The following is a 21,545-nucleotide window of genomic DNA, read 5'->3' on the forward strand; positions in this document are numbered from 1 at the left end:
CAGTTCATACTGATGAAAAAGAGTAACTTATTGACTGCAGCTTGTATTACCTGGGCTAGTGCTGCAGTGGAAACAGCCCCTAGTGAGGGACTGGGGACTCAGCATGCCTAAGCCTGTAGCCTGGCTAATAGAATTTGTAGTGCATTGTCATGACTGGTTGAATTTCATAATATGATTTAAACTGTCCCAGTAAGTAAATGTTAAAGACAGTGCACCATATATTAATTGTTTTTATGTTCCAAGCATATTTACTTTGTAGCATTGTTCTGAAGAAAGTTGTGAGTATTGTTTGGAACAGAGAAGTAACATAGGATTGAGGACAAGGATGTCAGGTCAGACTAACCAAGATTAACCAGTTGTGAATTCAGAAAAATGTATCTAGAGAAGTTTCTTGTTAATTGATCATAGTAGGGAAAAGAGGACTGTTAGAAGACCAAGAGATGGTATTTCTAATTTACCTACATTTTAACTAAAAATAACATGAAGCAAGCAAAAGTCAGAATTATTTTGAATATTATAATGATTTTATTTGAAGTCCCATCTGATTGTCAAATATTTGAGTGATTTGAGTGTCAAATATTTAAGGGTAAAATTTAGACAACTCTATCAGAAATCACGTTGTTTTGATTGAGCTCAACCATGTCTGTCTCTTCCATCTTTAATAAGATCAGGTGTTTTGTCTTTCCTTAGCAAAGCCAGTGGTTTTTTGGCTACTGTCTGTATTAACAGCAGGCTGTCCACCCAGAGCACAAAACAAGGAATTGAAAGAGAAACCATATCTCTTTGAAGAAACGTGACTTAAGATCTTTAATAAGAAATGCTTTAATGTAAACAAAATAATATGAGGAACAAGAGTTGGTGAGAAATGGAAACACAGGAAGGGAACAGCAGTCATGAAGTAGAATTTAGAGCTGGAGGAGGGGGAGAAACAGTACTAGCTCAGATGAACCAAGGATCAAAGAGACAGGAAAATGGACAGAAGGTAAGTACATGACAGAAAGGACTAAAAATAGCACCAGGATAGAAATACTAAAAGAAAAAAAAAAAAAAAAAAAAAGCCAGCAAGGAAAAAGGCAAGGTATCGTGCAGAGACCTTTATAGAGATAATATGTTTTCTGTTTAGTGGCAAACTTTGTGAATATGGAACCATTTTGGCATATGGAAACATTTCTTTTGACCTGCTTAAAGTATATTGATTATGGTAACTGATTTTCTCTCAGTTATAGGGCACTGTGATTTCCTATTGATTCCTACTGTAGCTTCTTTTTAGGTTGTCTTGCTGACTGGTTGGGAATAAAGGTGGACAAATTGATTCCTGGATGTCAGCCCAGTAATTCAGAATCGGAAGGAAAGAGTACCATGTTGATCTGAAATTTTCTGGGAACTTAAAAGATGCATAGTGATCTTCCTTATTTTGGAACATATCCAGTATTCATAGCTGAATACCCCGTAAGCCTTAGAAAAAAAATCTGCTGGGGGATGGGAGAGTAATCAAAAGCTGGCAAGATTTCAAGTCTGCATCATCTAAAAGAATCATACATTTTTAGCAAGTATGATTAACTGTGGGAAAGAATCACCAGGGGAAGTAATGGATTCTTCACCTCCCCGTGTCCTCTGATGCAGATTGTGTTTCCCTCCAGAAGTGTATTCAAGCCATTAAGTTCAATATAGAAGATCAGATTATCCTTTGAATCCAACAGTTCTAATCCTCTAATAACACTTGTGACAATAGAGGCACTGGACCACATGATTTATACAATTGTGATGAAGAAGAAACACTCTCTTCTTTCCTTCCCTGGATACTAACTCCCTCAGTACTAACTCCTCAACAACAGTTATGTTTCCCTGAGACTTAACATGACAAGCTGCTTGCACTTTATGCCTTGCAGATCTTTCTTACTTTTTTTTACACTATAGCATGTGCTCTTTGATCTCTAAAGAGGCAGCAGGAGACACTAAAGAAACCTTTCTTTGAGCTGAGTTTAATGAGTTGCTCTTGCAGGTATCTTTGCCATATTTATCTTCACAAAGGGCTATTTTTGCCCTTGGTTATGTGCTTCAGTTTAGCACAAAAAGCAGACTCATCCTTGAATATGTTCAGTTTGGGATCTTGTTCCCACAGCACCTATATCTAGCTGGGACTGAATGTTTGGCTCAATCTGGCCCTCTGTCATGGCAGAAGCTGTGACAGTCCTGAGCAACATTTCAGCAGAACCAGAGAGCTTTGCTGAGTTTCCTGTATCTGTCTTTTATTAAAAGGTCAACACGTGTTCCTGTTGGAGAAGATCAAGTCCTGCACCTGGAACTAGCCCAAGATATAGCACAACATTTCAACAAGAAATATGGAGAATTCTTTCCTGTGCCCAAAGCCATTTTAAGTGAGTTGGTTATTTTTTTTTCCCTTAACTGCACTTCAAAGTTGAAGATGGATTTAAATATTGTGGAAATAGTTTCAGGGATGAAGAAAAGGGGGCAAACTGATATTAAGGGTGTGGAAAATTAAAAACTGGCAACAAGAGCCTAGAGGCTGTGAAAATGAACTCCCAAGATAGATATAAGGCTTTAGAAATCCATGGTTGAGGAATGTACGTGACGTCTGGTATTCTAGTCCAGGGGGCCAGATGCACTCTACTGCTGCCAGTCAGCCTTGCTCTTCAAGTACTGGACCTTTTAAGAGAAGGGTCTCTATTCCACATTGCTCATTCAGGAGACGTAAGCAACAAGTCAAGAGACCTCTAGCAAGCAGAATTCTTCAGTGTCCAAGTGGGAGATGTTTACTTTAAGCATGCTGAACAGCCTGTTGGTTTATATGTACAGTGCTCCAACTCTTTTTAAGGGTGTTTTATATAAGCTTGAGTATTTCAATATGTGTCTGTCACAGAGCTTAAGACTTTAGGGTTTTGATCTTAGTCTCAGGAAGACTTACAAGGAAAATCTTCTCAGCCATTTTTGAGCTATAAGGTCATAGGCCGGGGGGTGAGGAGGAGTCAGATGGCGCAAATGGCATGTTTGCTAAGAAACGTGAAGAATTGGGCAAGGATGAAGCGTTGCATCTTTGTTGTAAGTAATGTAGAGGAATGCACAGTAGAGACCTTCGCCCCCAAAAGGGCAAGGAGCTCTCACCTTAGGTTTATTACTGCCTGTCTTTTCTTTCTCAATTTTCAAGCCTCAGTGACAAAAATGGTGTTAGACCTGGAGTGGAGTTTTGAGAATATTAGGGATTGTAAACTCTGCAGTTTCTAATGGAGTAGTAAGCACTATAAAGAGGAGCTGAGTGTAGCCTCTGATGCAGGTGAGACTGTTTACCATTAAATAAAAAGCTCTGTTTGAAAAAAAAGAAGGAAAAAACCATTTCATTTTGCTCCCAAAAAGCATTCCTTCTTAAGTTCACAAGTATATGCAAACAAACAAAATATCCTAGATGATTGGAAAAGGTAGGGACATATTCAGACTCACTAGCTGTAGACAATTGAATTACCTGGACTCTTTCAAATTTGCAGAAGAGACTCTTCCAAAAGGTGTTTTCAGAATGAAGCACTTTCTGGGGCAATCTGAATTATATGCTGGAAGAACCCTTATCCTTTCACTGAGTACATAGGCCATCTATGAGCAGTATGCAGGTAATTTTGTTGGCTGTGTTAGGTGTCTAAAAACAACTGGTATGAGTACTCTGTGGATAAGTGATACTTTAGGTACTCCATTAATGATATTTCTTGGTGAAAAACTGAAGCAGTGTGGGTTGATGCTGTTAAATTAGTTTGCAATATTCTCCTAATGCAACTAATCTATTTCATGTACATGCATGTTTGTACAATACCCACACCTATTGTACCAGTTTGTACAATACCCACACCTTTCTTATCTGAACAGTTCTTTACATCTAACAGAGCTGGTCAGTGTTGAGTTAGAGAATTTTAGTAACTGTTTTTACTGAGATTTAGGAGAATTTCCAAGAGATTTTGAGTGGAAGAGTTTCCTAAAATAAGGAGATTAACTGTTATGGGATTCTTTTTTTTCTTTTTTCTTTTTTTTTTTTTTTACCAGTGGAGTTAACCTGTTTCTCCACTGCTCAAAACCATTCAGTAAGGTGCAGTAACAGAAGGGGGTAGAAATCTGGATGGAAATCAGCATGTAAGCCACACAAAATGTTAGGAGTAGCCCCAGCAGAAGTTCCTGCTTAGTGAGGATGGGAGAGAGGGAACAGGCTTCATTCAGTTTATGAGAGGAGAAAGGTGCCTTCTTAGAAGGACGGGAAGGATGCAAGGACTAAACAGAGCATACATGATTGTGTTTGCAGTTCGTTTTTGAGCAAGGGTGAACAGCTTCATCATATAGCTGGACACTGTTCTTAGCAATTATCATAAGAAACCATTGCCTGTGCTCATAACTTGTTTTTTTTTAAAGGTACTACAAAGAAAATAAAATCCCTGAGAGATCCATCGGCGAAGATGTCCAAGTCAGACCCGCAGAAGTTAGCCACTGTTAACATAGCAGACAGCCCAGATGAGATAGTGCTGAAATTTCGCAAAGCTGTGACTGACTTTACCTCGGAGGTGACCTACGAGCCCGCCGCTCGCCCCGGTGTCTCCAATCTGGTGTCCATTCACGCTGCAGTAACGGGGCTTAGCATCAAAGAGGTGCTGCACCAAGCCACTGGTCTCGACACTGCTCACTACAAAATGGTGGTAGCAGAGTCGGTTATCCAAAAATTTGCACCTATCAGGAATGAAATCAAGAAGCTCCAGGAAGACAAGTCTCATCTGGTTAAGGTTTTAGAGGATGGAGCAGAGAAAGCCAAAGAACTGGCTGCTCCTATCTATCAAGAAATAAGGAGACTGGTGGGATTTCAATAGAAGCTGCTGAGTAGTTGCAAGGACTTTTGTATCATGGGACAGAGATTTTGTTATTTGTAACAAAATCATTTATTAATTATTAATAATTTTGGTTTGAAACAAGAACTTTTCTTCATGGAAGATCCAAGGCGAACGTTGAAGATGATTGCATTAAAAAATGTGCATAAAGCCAGGTATTGCCAGTGGGACCAGCATTAAGTTTGTCTGGCTAGTCAAAGCGGGAGGACAGAAGCAATCACAATTCACAAAGAAACTGTCCAAAAGCAGATTATAAGGTTGTCTGTGTGGGTTTTTGTATTTTTCCATTGACCACTGCAAGAAGCTGAATTGTAGGTAAGGTGATCAGAATCTAGCAGAAGGATTTGTAATCCCCTCAAGAACATACTTAGCTGTGTATGTGTTGTTGTTACAGATGGGCAATTTATCCTGCTCGGGGTTATTCAGCTTTCATATGGTGATTGAACATGTTCTTGGGTAACCAGAATAAAAGCAAAGACTTAAAAATAAATGCTCAGGATAATGAAGAGGGAACTTACTGCTTCTCCCTGTAGTTTCTTCAAATTCAGTGTGAATTATTTTTTTGCATCTATGTAATTTGTATGAAGTGGATTTCACTTCTGCCATTTGTGCCATCCTGCTGGTCAAGTCTAAGGTACTTCAGTGAGAAATGACGTGCTTCAGCTGCTCCTATTTCACCTGCTGTTCTGTTTAACAGGCAGCTCTGGGATTTTCAGTTCAGTATCAAGTCTAGAATTGCCTTTAAAAAGGTGTAGAAGAGAAGATGTAATCCTGAATCAAAGAAATCGTGGACTGAGAATCAGGGAACTTTCTGTAAAGTTTACAAAATTACTTCTTTAGAAAACTGTGCTAAGGTCAGAGCCAGAATAGTTAAATAGATCTTTATGGACTCTTCACTACTGAGCCTTGAGAAAGTGTAGTGATGGGAGAGCAGTGTTAGCCTGCCCTGAACTTGGGCCTCCCAAGATCCACAGACTTGGACCCATGGCTTGTGGCACTTGTTGGGGAATGTGTGGCAAAGGGGAATTGCCAAAAGGAGACACCATGTTCTGAAGAGGGCTAGTAGTACATGTTAAAAGGTAATGAAAGCCCTGCTGATCCTGTGCCAGCATATTTAGCTGTGTCGTTACACTTCATGGTGCTGTGTATGAAATTGCTGTACTGTAAATTGAGTTAATCCTGTACTCTGGCAGCTCATAACCACACTGTGCCGGTGGCATTTGTCATGAAGGATTGCAGTCTTACATGACTGAGTTAGTAAAACATGGCAGTGGTGGGGGGGCTCTACACAGTGCAGTTGGTTGATTGGTTGGTTGTTTTGGGGTTTTCTAAAAAGCAGTATTTAGTTAATTATAGTGAGTTGATTCAGAAAGAAATATTTAATTTTCCAAAACATAAAGCTGAGGACTGAGCATCTCTAGATCTGTGCTGAGACCTGTATTTATTTGTTAGGGATCTGAAGAAAAGAACTGCCATGCAAGAGCTTGATGATGACAGATTTTCTAAAATTAGTCAAGACTAGAGAAGCAGAGTGGATGGAGCCAGACTGATTGGAACCAAACTCAGTGTAGACAAGCCTAAGGTAATGTCCTCTGGAAAGAATAAGTATATTCAAAAATTGTCCCTGGTTTTAAATAAGCTGTAGTGGATAAGGAAAGAACATGTTATAAGTGTACATATTTTACATAGTTTTACAAAACTTTTGTCAGTGTTTAACAGCTGCATTAGAGCACTGAGATGAAAAATTCAGGATTTCTGCAAAGGTGCCACGGTATGTACCTTGAGAGAAGCTAACATTGTCCTCATGAAGACTCTGAAAATCTTTAATACTGGTATATCTAATTTCTACCTGTATCTCTTTTTCACTAGCAAAGATAGAAGCATGTATTCAAAAGACAACTCAGAGTTTCAAGGTCTCTTTGCACTTCTGATACGCAAATCACCTAATATATAGAGTTGCCATTCAACACACCTTCTCTGCAGTGGAAGGAAAATAGGAGCATTCATGGGAGGGGTTGACACCAACAGATGATTTTGGTTTGTTAGATAAACTGTTCTGAGCAATCTTTCCAAAAGTGTTAGATTCTTTTTCAGAAAATCATGTACATAAACCAGGAAAAAAAACTTCAAAAGAACCTTTTCTTTGAGGTGGGGGTTTAAGGCATTGCATATTTATCTGTGTTTCAAGCAAATTCACTAATTTGCCTCTTTTTAATTAAATAATGCATTGGGGGGTTTTTCTTCCCTTTCCCCTAACAGTCAAACAAGTCTTATTTGCCTGACCTATTTCCTTCAAGTAAGGAAATACACATATTTTTTCATCTTCAGAAAAGTTAAACTTGTGTGAAATGAGTATGTTAACCTACTGATTGTTGACTAAGCTTTTCATTTTAGTTGCTCCTGTGGAGGAATTCTCAACATGTATTTGCCCAGTGAAATAATCCCAATTCCATTAACAACCATGATCTTTAGAATCCCTTGAGAGGAGACAACAAATGTAGATGTTTGCAGGTATCTGTCACATATTTCAGTTTTCTTAGAGCATGATTTTCTGCAATGTTAACCATCTTGGCACTCAGGTGGTTTAGCTGAGCTTGAGGCAATGAGTTGTTTCCAAGCTACTCTCTCTTCTTCTACCTCCCTATTTTCCTTTGGGAATGTCTTATAAACACCCATTCTGTATAGGGTTCTGTAGCAATGTTTACTAAGGAGTGCAGTTGAGTTGGAATAGCTGTTTAGAGAAAAATTGTTGGAGAAAAATTGTTGATGCTTTACATTTCATAGTAATTTGTTTCACATAGCTATTTGTTTCACACAAACTCTAGTGCTGGGGATTTAGTGTTTGTTTGCAACACAATAGGTGCACTCCTGAAACGCATTTTCATGTTTGCTTTTATCCAGATCACATTCCCTAAGACTTCTCTGTGATGTCAGCTGAAGTGCAGTTGTTGGGGAGTTTCTGCAGAAGCACACTCCTCATCCCAGCTGCAGAGTGATAGAGAGACATGCCCTGTGTTATTGGGGAAGTCACTATAAGGTGTTCTTCCAGGACAGAGTGGGGAAAAGGTCCAAATATATCTTTCCTAATTGAAGTAAAAAGAGTCAAAATGTGGGGAGGTATCACTACCCCTTGCTGTGTTGCTCACTGAAGAAAAGGAAGCAGAAACAATGATCCTTTATTTAGAATGCATTGGTAATTTGTGCCTTAGACTCAAAATCTCCTCTTTTGCCATTCCTGGATGGTAGTGCACCTTGCCTACTGCAGATCCCAGCCACTACATATGTGTCAGGCATAGCATCTCCTGATAAGACTCACTCATCTTTAGAGATAAAACATCAATTCCACAGTGAATTACTTGCAAAAATCTAACAAAAACATTTATACACTTGAGACATTTGTTTTTCCAGCTATTTGTTCCTAGGAAGTCATGATATCACATAGTGAGTCTCAGCTCTGTACTTTCAGACTACAAAGAGGGTTTACTGAGAATTTTAGATTCAGGAACAATGTTTTCTGCATCAGAGATTCCAAATGATGATTGGCCCCATAAATTAACTCTAGGCTGCTCCAGCATACATCCCTGCCTCAAATAGCTGGAGTGTATGGATATTGTACATTCTACTGGAATGTAATTGTAACTGTCAAAGATGATATTTAGTTTTCAAACACTGTGACCTGGCTTCTCAAATTCCGCAGAAGGCTTTCTGCATAGTTCTGATTCAGTGTGTGTTTATCTACAACCAATTCGAGCAAAGCTCCTTTGCAGGATTATGGCTGCATCCATTAAAGACTAGAGAATTCATAAAAATGAGCTGAAAGTCTAAGGAAGGACAGTGAAATGGGATCCTTGGGGACTGACCTGCGTCTAAATGTTTTGGGAACCATAGGCTAGCAAAGCAAATGTTTTCTTATCCTTAGTTAGGGCCATTGTGATCCTGACAACAGTGTAGCAGTAAATACTGCTGATGAAAGTGTGTTCTTTCAGCAGTCCAGCTTGCTTGTACAAGGGATGGATCTTTCACCATTTTGATCTGTGCATTTAAGATCCTGGATGCTGCCTACCTTTTTTTTTATGACTGATGGACTGCTGCACAGACAAATAGTCTAGCAAGCAGGTGGAGGAAATCTAGTGGAAAAGGGGTTTTGTTCAGAAAATATATTATCTGTTCTTGACAGGAAAACAAAACCCCTCTTTCTGTTGTGTTGGACTGTCTAATTTCCTTTTAATTATTTGATCTGTTCATTCTTTCTAGGTAAGTTTGACAGTAGCTGCAAGAAGAATGTCAATGTATTGTGTAGTCAAAAGCCTTGGAAGGACCCAGACATCTCTCATCTTTTCTAAAGTCTCTTACATAGTGGGACTTTACTGTTAGCATCAGCCAGTTTTGGAAAAAATGCTGCAGCAAAACTGTAGTCATATGTGACGTTAATTTATCTGCTTAAAGCCTTGGTGTTTTGGTTTGGATTTTTTTTTTTTTTGCTCACTCAGCTGTGAAAGAAGACTTATTAAATATTGAATTCCCAATGAAGCTTTTTATCACATAGTCCTGTCCAGATGACAGATGAAGCAATGGAAAATTCTCTTTATTATCACAAAAGATTCTGCTCTGATTCTAACTGTCTTTTCTGTTATTCTGTTGTTTGTGCTAATGGTCATACTGTGGAAGGTTTGACACGTAAGTATTTATTGTGTGTCAATAAGAAATCATTTTACCTGCAACAGTCCCATATTATTATAGAAATGGAAGATTCACCAATCATTTCACTTGTAGGCAGCAGCCTTGATGTCACAATTATTTTATATAAAACCAAATGCCAGCCTCCTGCACCAGTAAAGTAAACAGTTTAACACCTGTGAAGATGTTATGCCACTGTTGTAAATTGCTGTCACAGAACACCAAGACTGAAGATGAGATTATCCACTGCAGGAGTGGGCCCATGCTGCCTGTGGACATAAAATTAAGCACAGATCTTAACGTCTGTTGTGCTGTCGTGCTCTCAGAATTCCAACATGGCTGTGAGACGGGAGCAGAGCAAATCTGTGCCACACCAGAAGGCTCAATCAGTTCCAGATGTGCTGCATTTGCTGTATGTGCAAGATGAAATGTCAAGACAAGAGTTGCAGAACAAAAATCCTTAAAAGTTATTAAATGTTTGGAAGTAAGAGCATGCTTGTAAAGCTTGCCTTATAAAGCCTGTGATAGCATCGTCTTAGCCTCACTCATAGAGCTGACAGGAGCAGTCACACAGCTGAGTGTGATGGTGGCATAAGGTAAGCCATCTGCTTCCTCAGTACAATAATATAAAGACAGTATGAGTCTAATTTGAGGGGTTACTGGATTAACCCTCACAGGTGGGAAATAATAGCTTGTGGCAGAGCAAGGCAGTACCACATCTCTCTTGTGTCCTAAACCATTCCGAAACCAGATGCTCACAGTTCAGGTGGGAACACAAAGCACAGAGAAGATGCTGCATGGACAGTGTCACTTGTCCCACGTGCTGTTGTATCTATGACTCTGCAATTCCTCCAATTTCAATTTGGCATGACTTTATTGTCATCCATCAATGTGAAATCATAGTCACATGCTGATAAAATTAATGGAACTTTGCTTTGAAATGCTGGATGCATGTTCTCTACTATCTTTGGTGAAAAATTCTTTCCTGATGCCCCAGGATTTGTAGAAAGAAATCATTAAGCCAAATAAGAAGAAATTTATCAAAACAAGGCTACTTTATGGCATTATCCAGAGTTTCTGGTGTAGGTGGTTTCTGGCTTCACCCTGTTTACCTTCATGCTTCATTCCCTAATGCTACATGCTACATCTCTCTTTGAGTAAAGTAAAACCTGTGTGTTGAGTGTTGTGAGACTGACTTTTTACTGTGACTGGAAACAGTTCGTCAAATATTTTTGAAGAGTCTTCTCTTTGTTTGCTGAATGAATAACTAAGATTTCAATAAGTGCCTCTTGAGTATTTAAGCCAAGAAATAAATATGAGTGGGTTGTGGTTTGCTCTGCCCACACTTACTCCTTCGTGGCCTGTTTGGCAAATGTTCCTACAGCAAGAATGGGAAAAAGAGACATTTTCTCCTTAGGGTTGAAGGCCAAATGTAAACTGCCAGTGGCAGTGTGGCAACCATTATTTTTAGATAGTCCTCATTAACTTTCTCTTAGTGATGTATCTGCACATCCCTAAAGCTGAAACTGTGTGGATATTCAGGGAGCAAAAGCACTGGATGTGAATGACTAAACCCATTTCTTTCTCAGAGCTTCTGTCTTTGCTATGCCTGATCATTGGCACACGAGGAGGAAGGGCCTTGCTGCTTGGGAGAGGATTACTGCTGTCACCATTGAGACAACTGATCCAAACTGCGATACTCCTACCTTAAGTTTGCCAACATGAACCCCCCTAGAAGGAAGCTGTGAAGTGGATGAATTTACTGTGTACACTGCATGAGTGCTGCAGGTTCCATAGTATTGGTGTGACCTGTTGGGAAAGTGTATCATTTTGGTGTTTAATAACAATTGCCAAAATGGCCCAAGGATGTGCTGGGATTCTGAAGATCTCAAAAATCTTGTGAGGAAGAGCTGAAGGAGTTGAGCTTGTTCAGCCTTGAGAAGAGATCTCAGAGAGATCTCATCAGCGTCTGTAAGTACCTGCAGGGAGGGTCTCAAGAGGATGGAGCCAGGCATCCAGTCACACCATTCTTTTTGGTGGTGCCAAGCACAGGGACAAGAGGCGACAGAAAGACACTGATGCATGGAAGTTCCACCTGAGCACAAGAAAGAACTTGTTTACTGTGCAGGTACACTGGAACAGATTTTCCAGAGATGTGGTAGAGTCTCTCTCACTGGAGGTATTCCAGAACCTTCTGGACATAGTCCCTTGCTATGTGCTCTGGGATGAACCTGCTTGAGCAGGGAGGTTGGAGGAGCTGACCTGCTCTGGTCCCTGCCAATCTGACCCATTCTGTGATTTGGTAAATTCAGATGTGTTGCTGATTTGTATGTGGGTTGTTCTGGCTCCCCTGAAGATGAAATGTGCTTTTTTGGGTGAGTTATATCTAATGGACCTAATTTCTACAGAGATATTTTTAAAATAAACTTCAGAGTTCCAAAATATCTGTAGCACAGCAACAAAATTGAAGTGATGAGCTTTGCTGCTGTTTTAATCCACTTTGTTTACCAGCATCACACACTGGCAGGAGTAGAAACTCCACTTTTTTTCTTCTTCAAGCCAACCAAGTTCTGACCCAAAGGGCTTCACTCTACTTTCTGCTTGCCTTTGAGGAGGTGGATTAGTGTCTTTGAGTGTGAATGTTGTCTTTATGGCTTATGAGGATAGCTTCCAGTAGCTGATGAGTGGTTTGTCAAGGAAGATCTCTGGGTAGCCTGAGAACATTTAATGGATGCTGCCAGGTTTTGGGGGAGGATGTTTTGCCTCAATTCAATTTAAAAAAAAAAAAAAAGTGTAATGTAGTTGCAGATGAAAATTTAATAAATAGAGAATATTGAATATTCCCTATTGGTTTTATTGAATGTTTTGCTATAGCTTCATAGAAGGCTATAGCTTCATAGAAGGCAGCAAAATGTGCATCATCAAGGCCATTTTGGTGCATTGTTTTTAATCTGATTTGAGCCTTTGTTGTCTGCCTTGGAGTTTTCTGTTCTTTTACTTCTTTCTCTGGAAAGAGTTTTGCTCTTAAGCAAACAAAATCTAAAAACATGCTTTACTTTTTATTTTTCTTTTGCTTTTGAGCAGGATGCTTAACTTGGAGCGGGATCCTTTGCCTCAGTTCCCTCGCTATAAATGAGGCATGGGAGACTTCATTACACATATGTTGGGAGGCTAAACCAATTTTTACCAAGCATTTTGAGCCTTCTAATTCAAGATGCTCTCACTTGGCACTGAGTTAAAGTATTTCTTCCTGAAGTGCTCTTTTGGTGATGCTTGTAGTGCAAGTAAACAGTGAAAAGTGCCGAAGGGCAGACAGTTTCAGTATAGGCTAATAAATAATGCATTTAGTGGAAGTATCTGAGTTGTGTGCTTCGGAGAAATCTATATGCTGTTGATTTCTACCTTGATACTCATTGTTATGCTGCAAAATACTTGAAAATGTCCTTTAATCTTTGTCTCCTCCTTGCAATGTGAATGTAAGGGCCTCTCCAAGGATCTAATATCTAAAGAAAGGTAGCAGGGAGGGGAAACAATAATTACTAAATTTCCTGAATAGTAAACAGTTTGGGTTGGCATTCGGAGTTCTTTTAGGGAGCTGGTCCCTCCGTTCTTGGCCCTCTCACTGCTGGTGGGTATCTCGAGGATGGCACACCCCTGCCTGCTGTTGTTGCGGGCCTCTCGCCGCTGCCCACCTCTAAACATAGCGGCCAGCGGGGAGAACTGGAAAGATGCCGCAGGAGTGAAGCGGCGGTGGGAGAGCGTTGCTCGGGCTCCGTATGCGGGAAGGAGCTTCCCCGGCGCGGGGCTCCGTGTGCGGGAAGGAGCTTCCCCGGCGCGGGGCTCCGTGTGCGGGAAGGAGCTTCCCCGGCGCGGGGGCTCCGTGTGCGGGAAGGAGCTTCCCCGGCGCGGGGGCTCCGTGTGCGGGAAGGAGCTTCCCCGGCGCGGGGGGCGCCGCGGGGCGCTGCGGGCGGGGCCGCAGTGCGCGGCGGCGGGCGCCAGGGGGCAGCGGCGGGCCGGCGGCGCTGCGGGCGGGGCCACGCGCGCGTCCAGTCCCGCTGCCCATCCCGGCCCGCTGTCCTGCGCTTACCGGCCCCGCCCAGCGCCCTGCTTCCTCATGGCACAGGGCCGGGAACTGCCCTGACCGGGACGAGGGAGCGGACTACGAGCTCCGCGGGTTCAAGGAGACTCGAACTCGTCCTCCCGGGAAGGGAACCCGGCTCAGCCCGTATTGCGGGGTGAGTGCGGGAGTGTCGCATGAGCCCTGTGCCGCGACACTGCGACACAGGGGCTGGGCTGTGTCCCTTCGTAAGACTCTGGGCACTCACCGCATCCTCCCAAAGGTTAAAAGCAGGAGGCGCGTCAAAGGGCCTTTCTGAGCCCCTTAGCTTCTCCCTCCCTCCCTCTGGAACGGTGCTTGCTTACTGCACGGAATGCAGCCCCAGCACTGAAGGCTATCCTGATATTGCATCCCGGAGGGCTCTTTCCTTCAAACAGATTTTAGAGCAGAAGCAGGGACAGTCCCTGCTCCGCTTTCGGGGTAGCGAAGCCCTGCAGGGAAAAGGAGGCTGACTCGATCCGTGCGTTTGCTGGCGATAATTCCCCAGCACTTTCCCTCAGGCGAGTCGTAAACTGGGAATTATTTCAGTGGCCGAGTGGTTTAAAAGGATACGTGAGGGGACTGTGCAGGGACGATCAGAGCTGCTCATCGGGGGCTATTTACTAAGCGCTCCCCCCTTCCCTTAACGCGGAAAATACGAGACGAGCAGAGGGCTGGCCCGAGCCGTCACCTCCGTAACGTGGGGAAAGAGGGAGAAGCGTGCTATCGATGCCTGGGAAAACTTTCATGATTTTGTTTTCGAGAGTCGGCAATAGGAACGACAGGGCAAAATACACCTGATGCTTGGAACGGTGCTTCCTTACTGCACGGAATGCAGCCCCAGCACTGAAGGCTATCCTGATATTGCATCCCGGAGGGCTCTTTCCTTCAAACAGATTTTAGAGCAGAAGCAGGGACAGTCCCTGCTCCGCTTTCGGGGTAGCGAAGCCCTGCAGGGAAAAGGAGGCTGACTCGATCCGTGCGTTTGCTGGCGATAATTCCCCAGCACTTTCCCTCAGGCGAGTCGTAAACTGGGAATTATTTCAGTGGCCGAGTGGTTTAAAAGGATACGTGAGGGGACTGTGCAGGGACGATCAGAGCTGCTCATCGGGGGCTATTTACTAAGCGCTCCCCCCTTCCCTTAACGCGGAAAATACGAGACGAGCAGAGGGCTGGCCCGAGCCGTCACCTCCGTAACGTGGGGAAAGAGGGAGAAGCGTGCTATCGATGCCTGGGAAAACTTTCATGATTTTGTTTTCGAGAGTCGGCAATAGGAACGACAGGGCAAAATACACCTGATGCTGCTAACTGGAGAGAGGATAGAACGAAAGCACCGCCAGATAAAAACGTCTGCCCGCGGTCTTTTGTTGCAGTACGAATTCGCGATACACGACCTTTTCCTTTTTTCTTTCCTTTATTCGTTCCCCGCTACCTCTGCTGGAGCTACCTCCGAAATAAAAGCGGAAACGTGGGCTTTGGAAAGCCACGTCTCACCCTGCCCGTGTCGCCCAGACCTGAGCCTCTCTCAGACTTGCAGTACGGTGTTACACCTCGCGTTGGCCCTGCATCGCCTCGCCTCCGCACGTCTCCAAACCTCGGTGAGGCAAGAGAGGTGATGGACGAGAGGGGCGAGTCCGGAGCCCTCGCATCTGCTGTCCTCCGTGGGCTCCAAGCCCGTGGGTGGGCAGAGTTACATGCCTCTGTTCCCATCCACGGGCTTTCGGGGAGGACTTAAAGCAAGGCTGTGATTGCATTCATCCTGTTACGGGCGTGTTTTGCTGAGGCAGGGAATAAGTGAGTTTCCGAGCACCCCGTCATGTATTACTGCCCGCACTTTGAGCACTTTGGGATTAGCTGGAGGCAAAACTCCAGGTTCAGGTGGAAATGCCCCGGAGACAACGTGCATGGGGCAAGCGGAGAAGCAACAGTGGCGGGCTGCAGTGCTCGCTCTTTTCAAGCAACTCCGCGGGGAAAATTGCAGCAATTTCCACATAACGAAAACCAAGTTAGGAGGGGAAAGATAATGGAAACAATTAGTGGCTGAGTTGGCGCGTTTCGAGTAATGAAGCCCTGCGCGTCCGGCACCGTTCCGTGAAGGGTGCAGCGTTGGCTGCCATAGATAAATCCCGCTGTTCATTTTCATTCTTGTCTCGGCAGAGCCGGGCGAGTCCCGCCGATCCCCTCGCGTCGTCCTCGGAGGCTCCGTGTGCTGAAGCCCGGGGCAGTGCCGGGGGCTGGTAGCGCATCACTCCTGCGTCTCGGAGCCCCCATGGTGCTCACCCCGAGCGGGGAGTGTCCGTTCCCGTCTTCACCCGAGGTCCCGGGGATCAGCCCCTCCGGGTATCTTTTCAACCTCTTTTATTCCAGGCGGCTGAGGCTCATACATCACCGATCCTCCTCGTGCCTCGCAAACTCTCACCTGGCGTTATTGTATCCCAAATAAATTTTCTAAACGAGCATTTGCCTCCCAAATACGGATATAATCTTCACTGGCATTCTTGTTAATGACTTCCATTGAACCGATGCGGCAAAGCTCTTTATCTTATAGCGCAATGCAGAATGTGGCGTTGTACACATATGGTTTAGTTTTTTCCCCCCTGATTCCTGCGAGCTGGGCAGCTTTCAGCCGGGAAAGGCGCACTTACACGTATTTGATTCCTTGCACATTCTAATACACTGAAACGGTACAGGATGGTTTGGGGGATATGTTTGGGCAGAGAGATTAAACTAAGTCTAGGCAAATGTACTGTTAAAGGCGATTCCGAAGAAGTAAGTCTATCTTTAAGACAGAGCTAAAAAATGCCCTGGACATTTTAATTGCTGTTGCTGAAAATAGGCTGAATACGGAGAGATCAATTGCCATGGCAAACTGATCAAGAGTAAGAGTTAAGATCAGGTGTGGGGGGCATATATATATATAAAGGGGGAAAAAAATCTAGAATGAAGGTACGTGTAGAGCCTCTTATACGGGATGATGCCTGCAGAGCCGGGGGTGCTCTGTGCGTCGGTCTGGTGTGCAGCGCGAACTCTGCAGGGGTGAAGGCAGAGGGCAAGCGAGGGGGGAAATTGTCTGGCAGCCTGCCCGGAGCCACCCCCAGGTACGGCCTCTTCGGAGCCCTGCTGGAGCCGGCGACTCCCCGCCTGGAGAGGCGTTTTTGGGAACCCCGCGGCCGACACAAATTGGCGCCGCCGGGTCCCTGCAACCTTCCCCTCTTTCCCGGCCCCTGGAGAGCAGCGGGGCTGCCTGGGTTCCCCGCGCCGCTCCCGAAACTTATCCCAGCTTGGAGGCTGCACCCAGGGGCTCGCCTGCCTCTCACGCCGCGTGTGCCGCTGTGTGTATGTGTGTGTGTGTGGGTGTGTGGGAGCGTCAGCTGTGTGTGTGTGGAAGCGCTGGGCTGCCGTGTCCGTGCCTGCTTTCTGTTTGAAGGCATCTAGAAGTGTTGTCTCTGGTGTCCACAGGACCCGCTGGCAAGGCAGAGGGGGTGAGTATGAGCCCCCGCTTTCTGCTGTGTCTTAGATGCCAGGCCGTCCAGTCTGGAGTGTGATCTTTCTTTATCTTCATCTGAGAAACAACAGTTTAGTCCGCGTTCTCCTTCTTCCTCTGAATTTGACAGGGAAGCGTAGGTGCAGTTTTGTTTCGATCAAAGCAATGCCTGCAAAAGCGATGTGTACTTCCATCCAAACTCTCAGAACTCTGCCACCACTTTCCAGGCTGAACTCAAACGCCTTTTCTAACTTGCAAAATTTGTTCGTGTCCCTGCTTGACAGTCTGTCCAGCTATTTGTCTATCTATCTTCCTTTAGGGTTGACCTTTCTGGGAGAGGCAGCTCAGGTCGGATTGTCAAGTTTGCGTCCAGTCCTGTCCAGTTTGATTGGCGTGAGTTTGCCCTCAACCCTCCCTCTCCCCCGAGGTCGTTCTTTTTTGAGTAATTAGACAAGGAAAGTCTCATCACCCTTCTGAGCACCTAAGGTCACCAAACCAAAACCCAATCACAGTACTCAAAATTCAGAGGGTTTCTCTGAAGAAAATATACTTGTACTTATATACACGAACACACCCATTAAAAGCTTTCGAGCTGCGCCAGCGTGTAAATGAGGTGTCAACTCCGATTATGTTAAAAGAGATAACATTGATTTCCTAGGCATATTTGAAACAGGTTACCAGTTTATTGTTGACTGGTTTGTTGTTTGGGATCTTTTTCTCCTGAAATAAACATGAACTAATTTCTGAAATCGTTTTCCTCCATGGGGTTTCCCCCTATTCTGTGATGTGTCTGCCATTGTAAACGGAAGATGAGCAATTTCTAAATCTGGGATCAGGGTTAGAGGACCAGAAGAGTTAAATGCCGCCAACCCAGTTCTGTTTCTAGACACACATGTTTTGGAATATGGCGATATGCAGACGAAAAGGTGCTCTCCGAAAGGACGAGCCTCTCGGCGTTTAGCCGGGAAACAGTGTAGGATGAAAACTGCAGCTGCCGAGATCGGGATCCCGACCCCGAAAAGTTTGTTCTGTAGCTCTTTACAATGATTATTTCAAGGAAGACTGAAGAAGTCAAGCTCTTATTTCAGCTCCGCACGGGTTTGCAGCCGCAAACCGTACGGGACGGTGCTGTAAAGCTCCCAAGAGCTGGTGACACATCGGATTTTCACGTTTTGTGTGGTGCCGCCGAGGTGTCTTCTCTCCAGCGAGGTTTTGGGGCTTGTGCGCCGTGACGGTCTCTCGGGGAGAGGGAAATGTTTGCTTGATTTGTTTTCCAATGCCGACGTTAAAACGAAAAGGCGGCCTTTGAAGCGTCTCTTTTAAGCCGCGCCGTGCAGACCTGGAAAGCAATTCGCCGGGGATCAGTCGTGAAACCTAAAGAGGGAATGGGGAGCCTGCAAATCTTTGCAGCCGCAAAGAGAATTAATCGCATAACCCCGGCACCGGCTAGACGGCGTCCGCCCGTTTTTTAAAAACCAAAAAAAGAGAGTAAAAACCCGATGCGAAAACCAGAGAAGATGCAGCTACAATAAAAACGGGTCAGTAAAGCCCACACTGCACGGGCCGACCCGCAGTGCCTGGTGTCAGGGCGGAGGGAGAAGGTGTGACCCCGAGGTGTCACATCTGTCGGCGGGGCCTTGGCCGGGGTCCCCGGGCAGGGCAGGCGGCGGGCGAGGCCGCGGCCACGAAGCGGAGCTGAGACTCGCTCAGCTCCACCGCGGGTGCAGCAGGCACTGCGAGGGGAAGGATCGCCTGCAGAGCTGCAGCTAAAGGCCCAGAGCCCCTGCCCCGGCCGTGCTCTTTTGGGCTTCTGCCGACCCAGCTCGGCCTTTTTTGCTGGTGGACGGGAGACGCCTGGCTTCTCTTGCTTTTCCGACCAGACGACAAAGAGCTGAGATTTCTCTTCTGCGGCTCTCTGGGTTATTCCTTCTCCCACTTTGCTGTCTTATGCTTGTCCATTAACTTTAAAAACTTGGCGAAGGTTTCTATTCCCGGGGCTCCAGATACATCTCCTGACACGCAAGAGTCGCAGTCGGCTTTTTCCCTTTCACAGGAAACCGCCCTGCCAAAGGGGGTTTCTTCTCTGCTCCAAGTTCAAAGGCACAGTCCTGAAGTAGTTAAGGGGGCAAAAGGGACACGTGTGGGGGAGGCACCGGGTCAGGAGCGCAGGGTCGAAGCCATTAGAGCCTCCGCCTCTGCGGCCTTGCCCTTTATGGCCTCAGCATTTCGCTGCGGGCACCGTCCCCATGCATGGGACCGAGGGGCTTGAGGGACACCGAGTGGGGTAGGGAAACATCCTGATGCTTCTCTTTGGAAGCACTAAAGAGCTGGCACTGGGGGCCATCGAGCCCGAAAGAGTGACCTCGGCAGAGAGCGGGGCTGGAGGAGAGCGTGATTTTCCCACCCGCTCTCCTGCCTCCTTGGGATTCGTGATCACTGGGGTACCGGGGCAGGCATATCCTACTAATAAACGGAATAATAATTTCTCTGTCGCTCCCGCTACCTGCTTCTTCCCGTCCACTACATCCCCTGTCAGCCTGAGGGTGTCTGCTGGTGAAATCTTCCCTCGCCGATGCTCTCTGCTCCTTCCCTGCGAGTTATTGGGTTACACTGGGCTGCTGTGTTATACGGGGCATGTGCTGGGTTGTTAGAAACCTCTATAAAAGAATAAAGACTTAGTGGCAGCCCGCGCCTGAAACTCGTTTACCTACGCGTTATAACACAGCCCGCAGAGGCCGTTTAGAAGCGACGGAATTTGGGCTTGTAGAAAGACGAGTCTCCCACTATTTCTATTTGGTCGAAAGAATAAAGCCGTGTAAGGTGTTTCCTGTCTACTTGAGATTTTGTGCGGCACTTTAGGCAGGTTATTTCTTTGGAAAACAGCCATGGAGCCCATTGTCTTTATCTGATGCTTGAAAGATTGGGGAGGAGAGGAAGAAGAAAAATCATTGTTAAGAAACACTTTGAAGTTGTGCAACTGTTGCTGCTCCAATTTTTTTCTCCAGTTTCCAGATGCACCAGAAATCGTTACTTTGATCTCACAAAGCAGCAATTTATATTTTTTAATTTTTTTAAAAAATGGTTGGGTAACTCAAAGCGTAATGGCAAACATGCCGGGATGAGGTCATCGGGCCGCGCGGGGAGGCCCGGGAGGCGGGAGCGAGCGCCGGGAGCGCAGGAATGAGGCGGCGGGGAAGGACCGGGCTTTCTCTCCGGACGAGCCTGGTTGCCGGAACATCTGCTCAGAGCTGATCTTACATCCCCGCTCGTTCACAAGGGAGAAGTGTGCCAGTGCACAAGGGGCTGGCTGAGCGTGCGGTGAGAGCCTCCCTTTTATGCCCTTGCCAGGGGCTGGCGGAGGGGCGCGATGCCACGGAGGGAGGCGCACCTCGAGCTGCAAGGAGCCCAGGAGCTATTAAAAACTGCGGCTGGAGCCGTGGCGAGGGCCAGGACACGGCTTGGCAAATGGTCCAACCCAATTTCGTCAGAGCAGGAGGGAGATCATAGGACCATATAATATACTGAGTTGGAAGGGACCCTCAATGATCATCGAAGTCCAATTCCTGGCCCTGCACACGGCAGCCCCATGAATCACACCATGTGCCTGAGAACGTTGTCCAAACGCATCCTGAACTCTGTCAGGCTTGGTGCTGTGACCATTTCCTTGGTAGACCGCTCCAGTCAGTGCCCAACCACCCTCTGGGCGAAGAACTTTTTCCTGATATCCAGCCAAAACATAACCTGACACAGCTCCAGGCTGTTCCCTCGGGTCTTGTCACTGGTCACCACAGAAAAGAAATCGGGATCTGCCTCTCCGGCCTATGAGAGCCCTCTGCTTTCACTGGTGCATGGCCAACCCTCTTTGAGCCTTCCTCCAAAATTAGTTGCCCCACATAAAACCAGGAGCCTCGCGTCCGTTGCGACCCTCCCAGCTCAGGGATACGACCCATAGCCTAGAGTTACCAAAGCCAACCCGACCCGTTGCCTGAGCCCACCGGTGCGGCTCTGTCCCGTCTGCTCCCTCCTTGCCCGGAGAAGCCTAGACCAGCATCCCTGTTCCCAGGGTCACGGCCGCCGCCGGGCCCGCGGTGATGGCAGGGACAGCGCGAAGATGGGCTGACAGCTGCCTCCCCCTCCCTGACCGAGCCACAGCCACCTGCCTAATGGCTTGGCTCCCGGGAGACACCCACCCGTGCGGAGGTCAGGAGTTTATTTTGCTAAGGAAAATCAAATGGGAGGAAGGATAAGGGGAGTGTGTTTATGCAGTGGACCCGAGAGACACGGACCCCATCACTCTTCCACTGAAAACACGGGCCCATGTTGAATCAGCGGCTTGACTGCTGGTGATTGTCTTGCTGGGCAATCACTGACGCCCCTGCCTGGCTTTTCCATTCCAAAGATGCCGGCCCGGATCAGG

At 45.8% G+C, this 21,545-nt stretch overlaps 1 protein-coding gene across 6 annotated transcripts in view; it reads left to right on the forward strand.

Moving 5' to 3' along the window:
• The window catches only part of WARS2 (tryptophanyl tRNA synthetase 2, mitochondrial), a 46,620-nt gene extending 34,317 nt beyond the window's left edge, over window positions 1–12,303 (forward strand). For 2 of the 6 annotated variants that reach the window (XM_041411082.1, XM_041411083.1), the window contains exons 5-6: window positions 2,260–2,378; window positions 4,405–5,384. In XM_041411082.1, coding sequence (XP_041267016.1) covers window positions 2,260–2,378; window positions 4,405–4,853 — 568 coding nt within the window. In that variant the 3' untranslated portion in view covers window positions 4,854–5,384. Of the gene's footprint in view, window positions 1–2,259; window positions 2,379–4,404; window positions 5,385–6,323; window positions 6,454–7,265; window positions 7,383–9,125; window positions 9,680–11,137 lie in introns of those variants that run through there. The other 4 variants (XR_005953159.1, XR_005953157.1, XR_005953156.1 and 1 more) reach the window with 4 other exon arrangements.
• Window positions 12,304–21,545: the final 9,242 nt, after the last annotated feature.

This window comes from Onychostruthus taczanowskii, unplaced genomic scaffold (genome assembly GCF_017590055.1).
Source record: "Onychostruthus taczanowskii isolate IOZ18803 unplaced genomic scaffold, ASM1759005v1 scaffold34, whole genome shotgun sequence".
Classification (NCBI taxonomy): Eukaryota; Metazoa; Chordata; class Aves; order Passeriformes; family Passeridae; genus Onychostruthus; species Onychostruthus taczanowskii.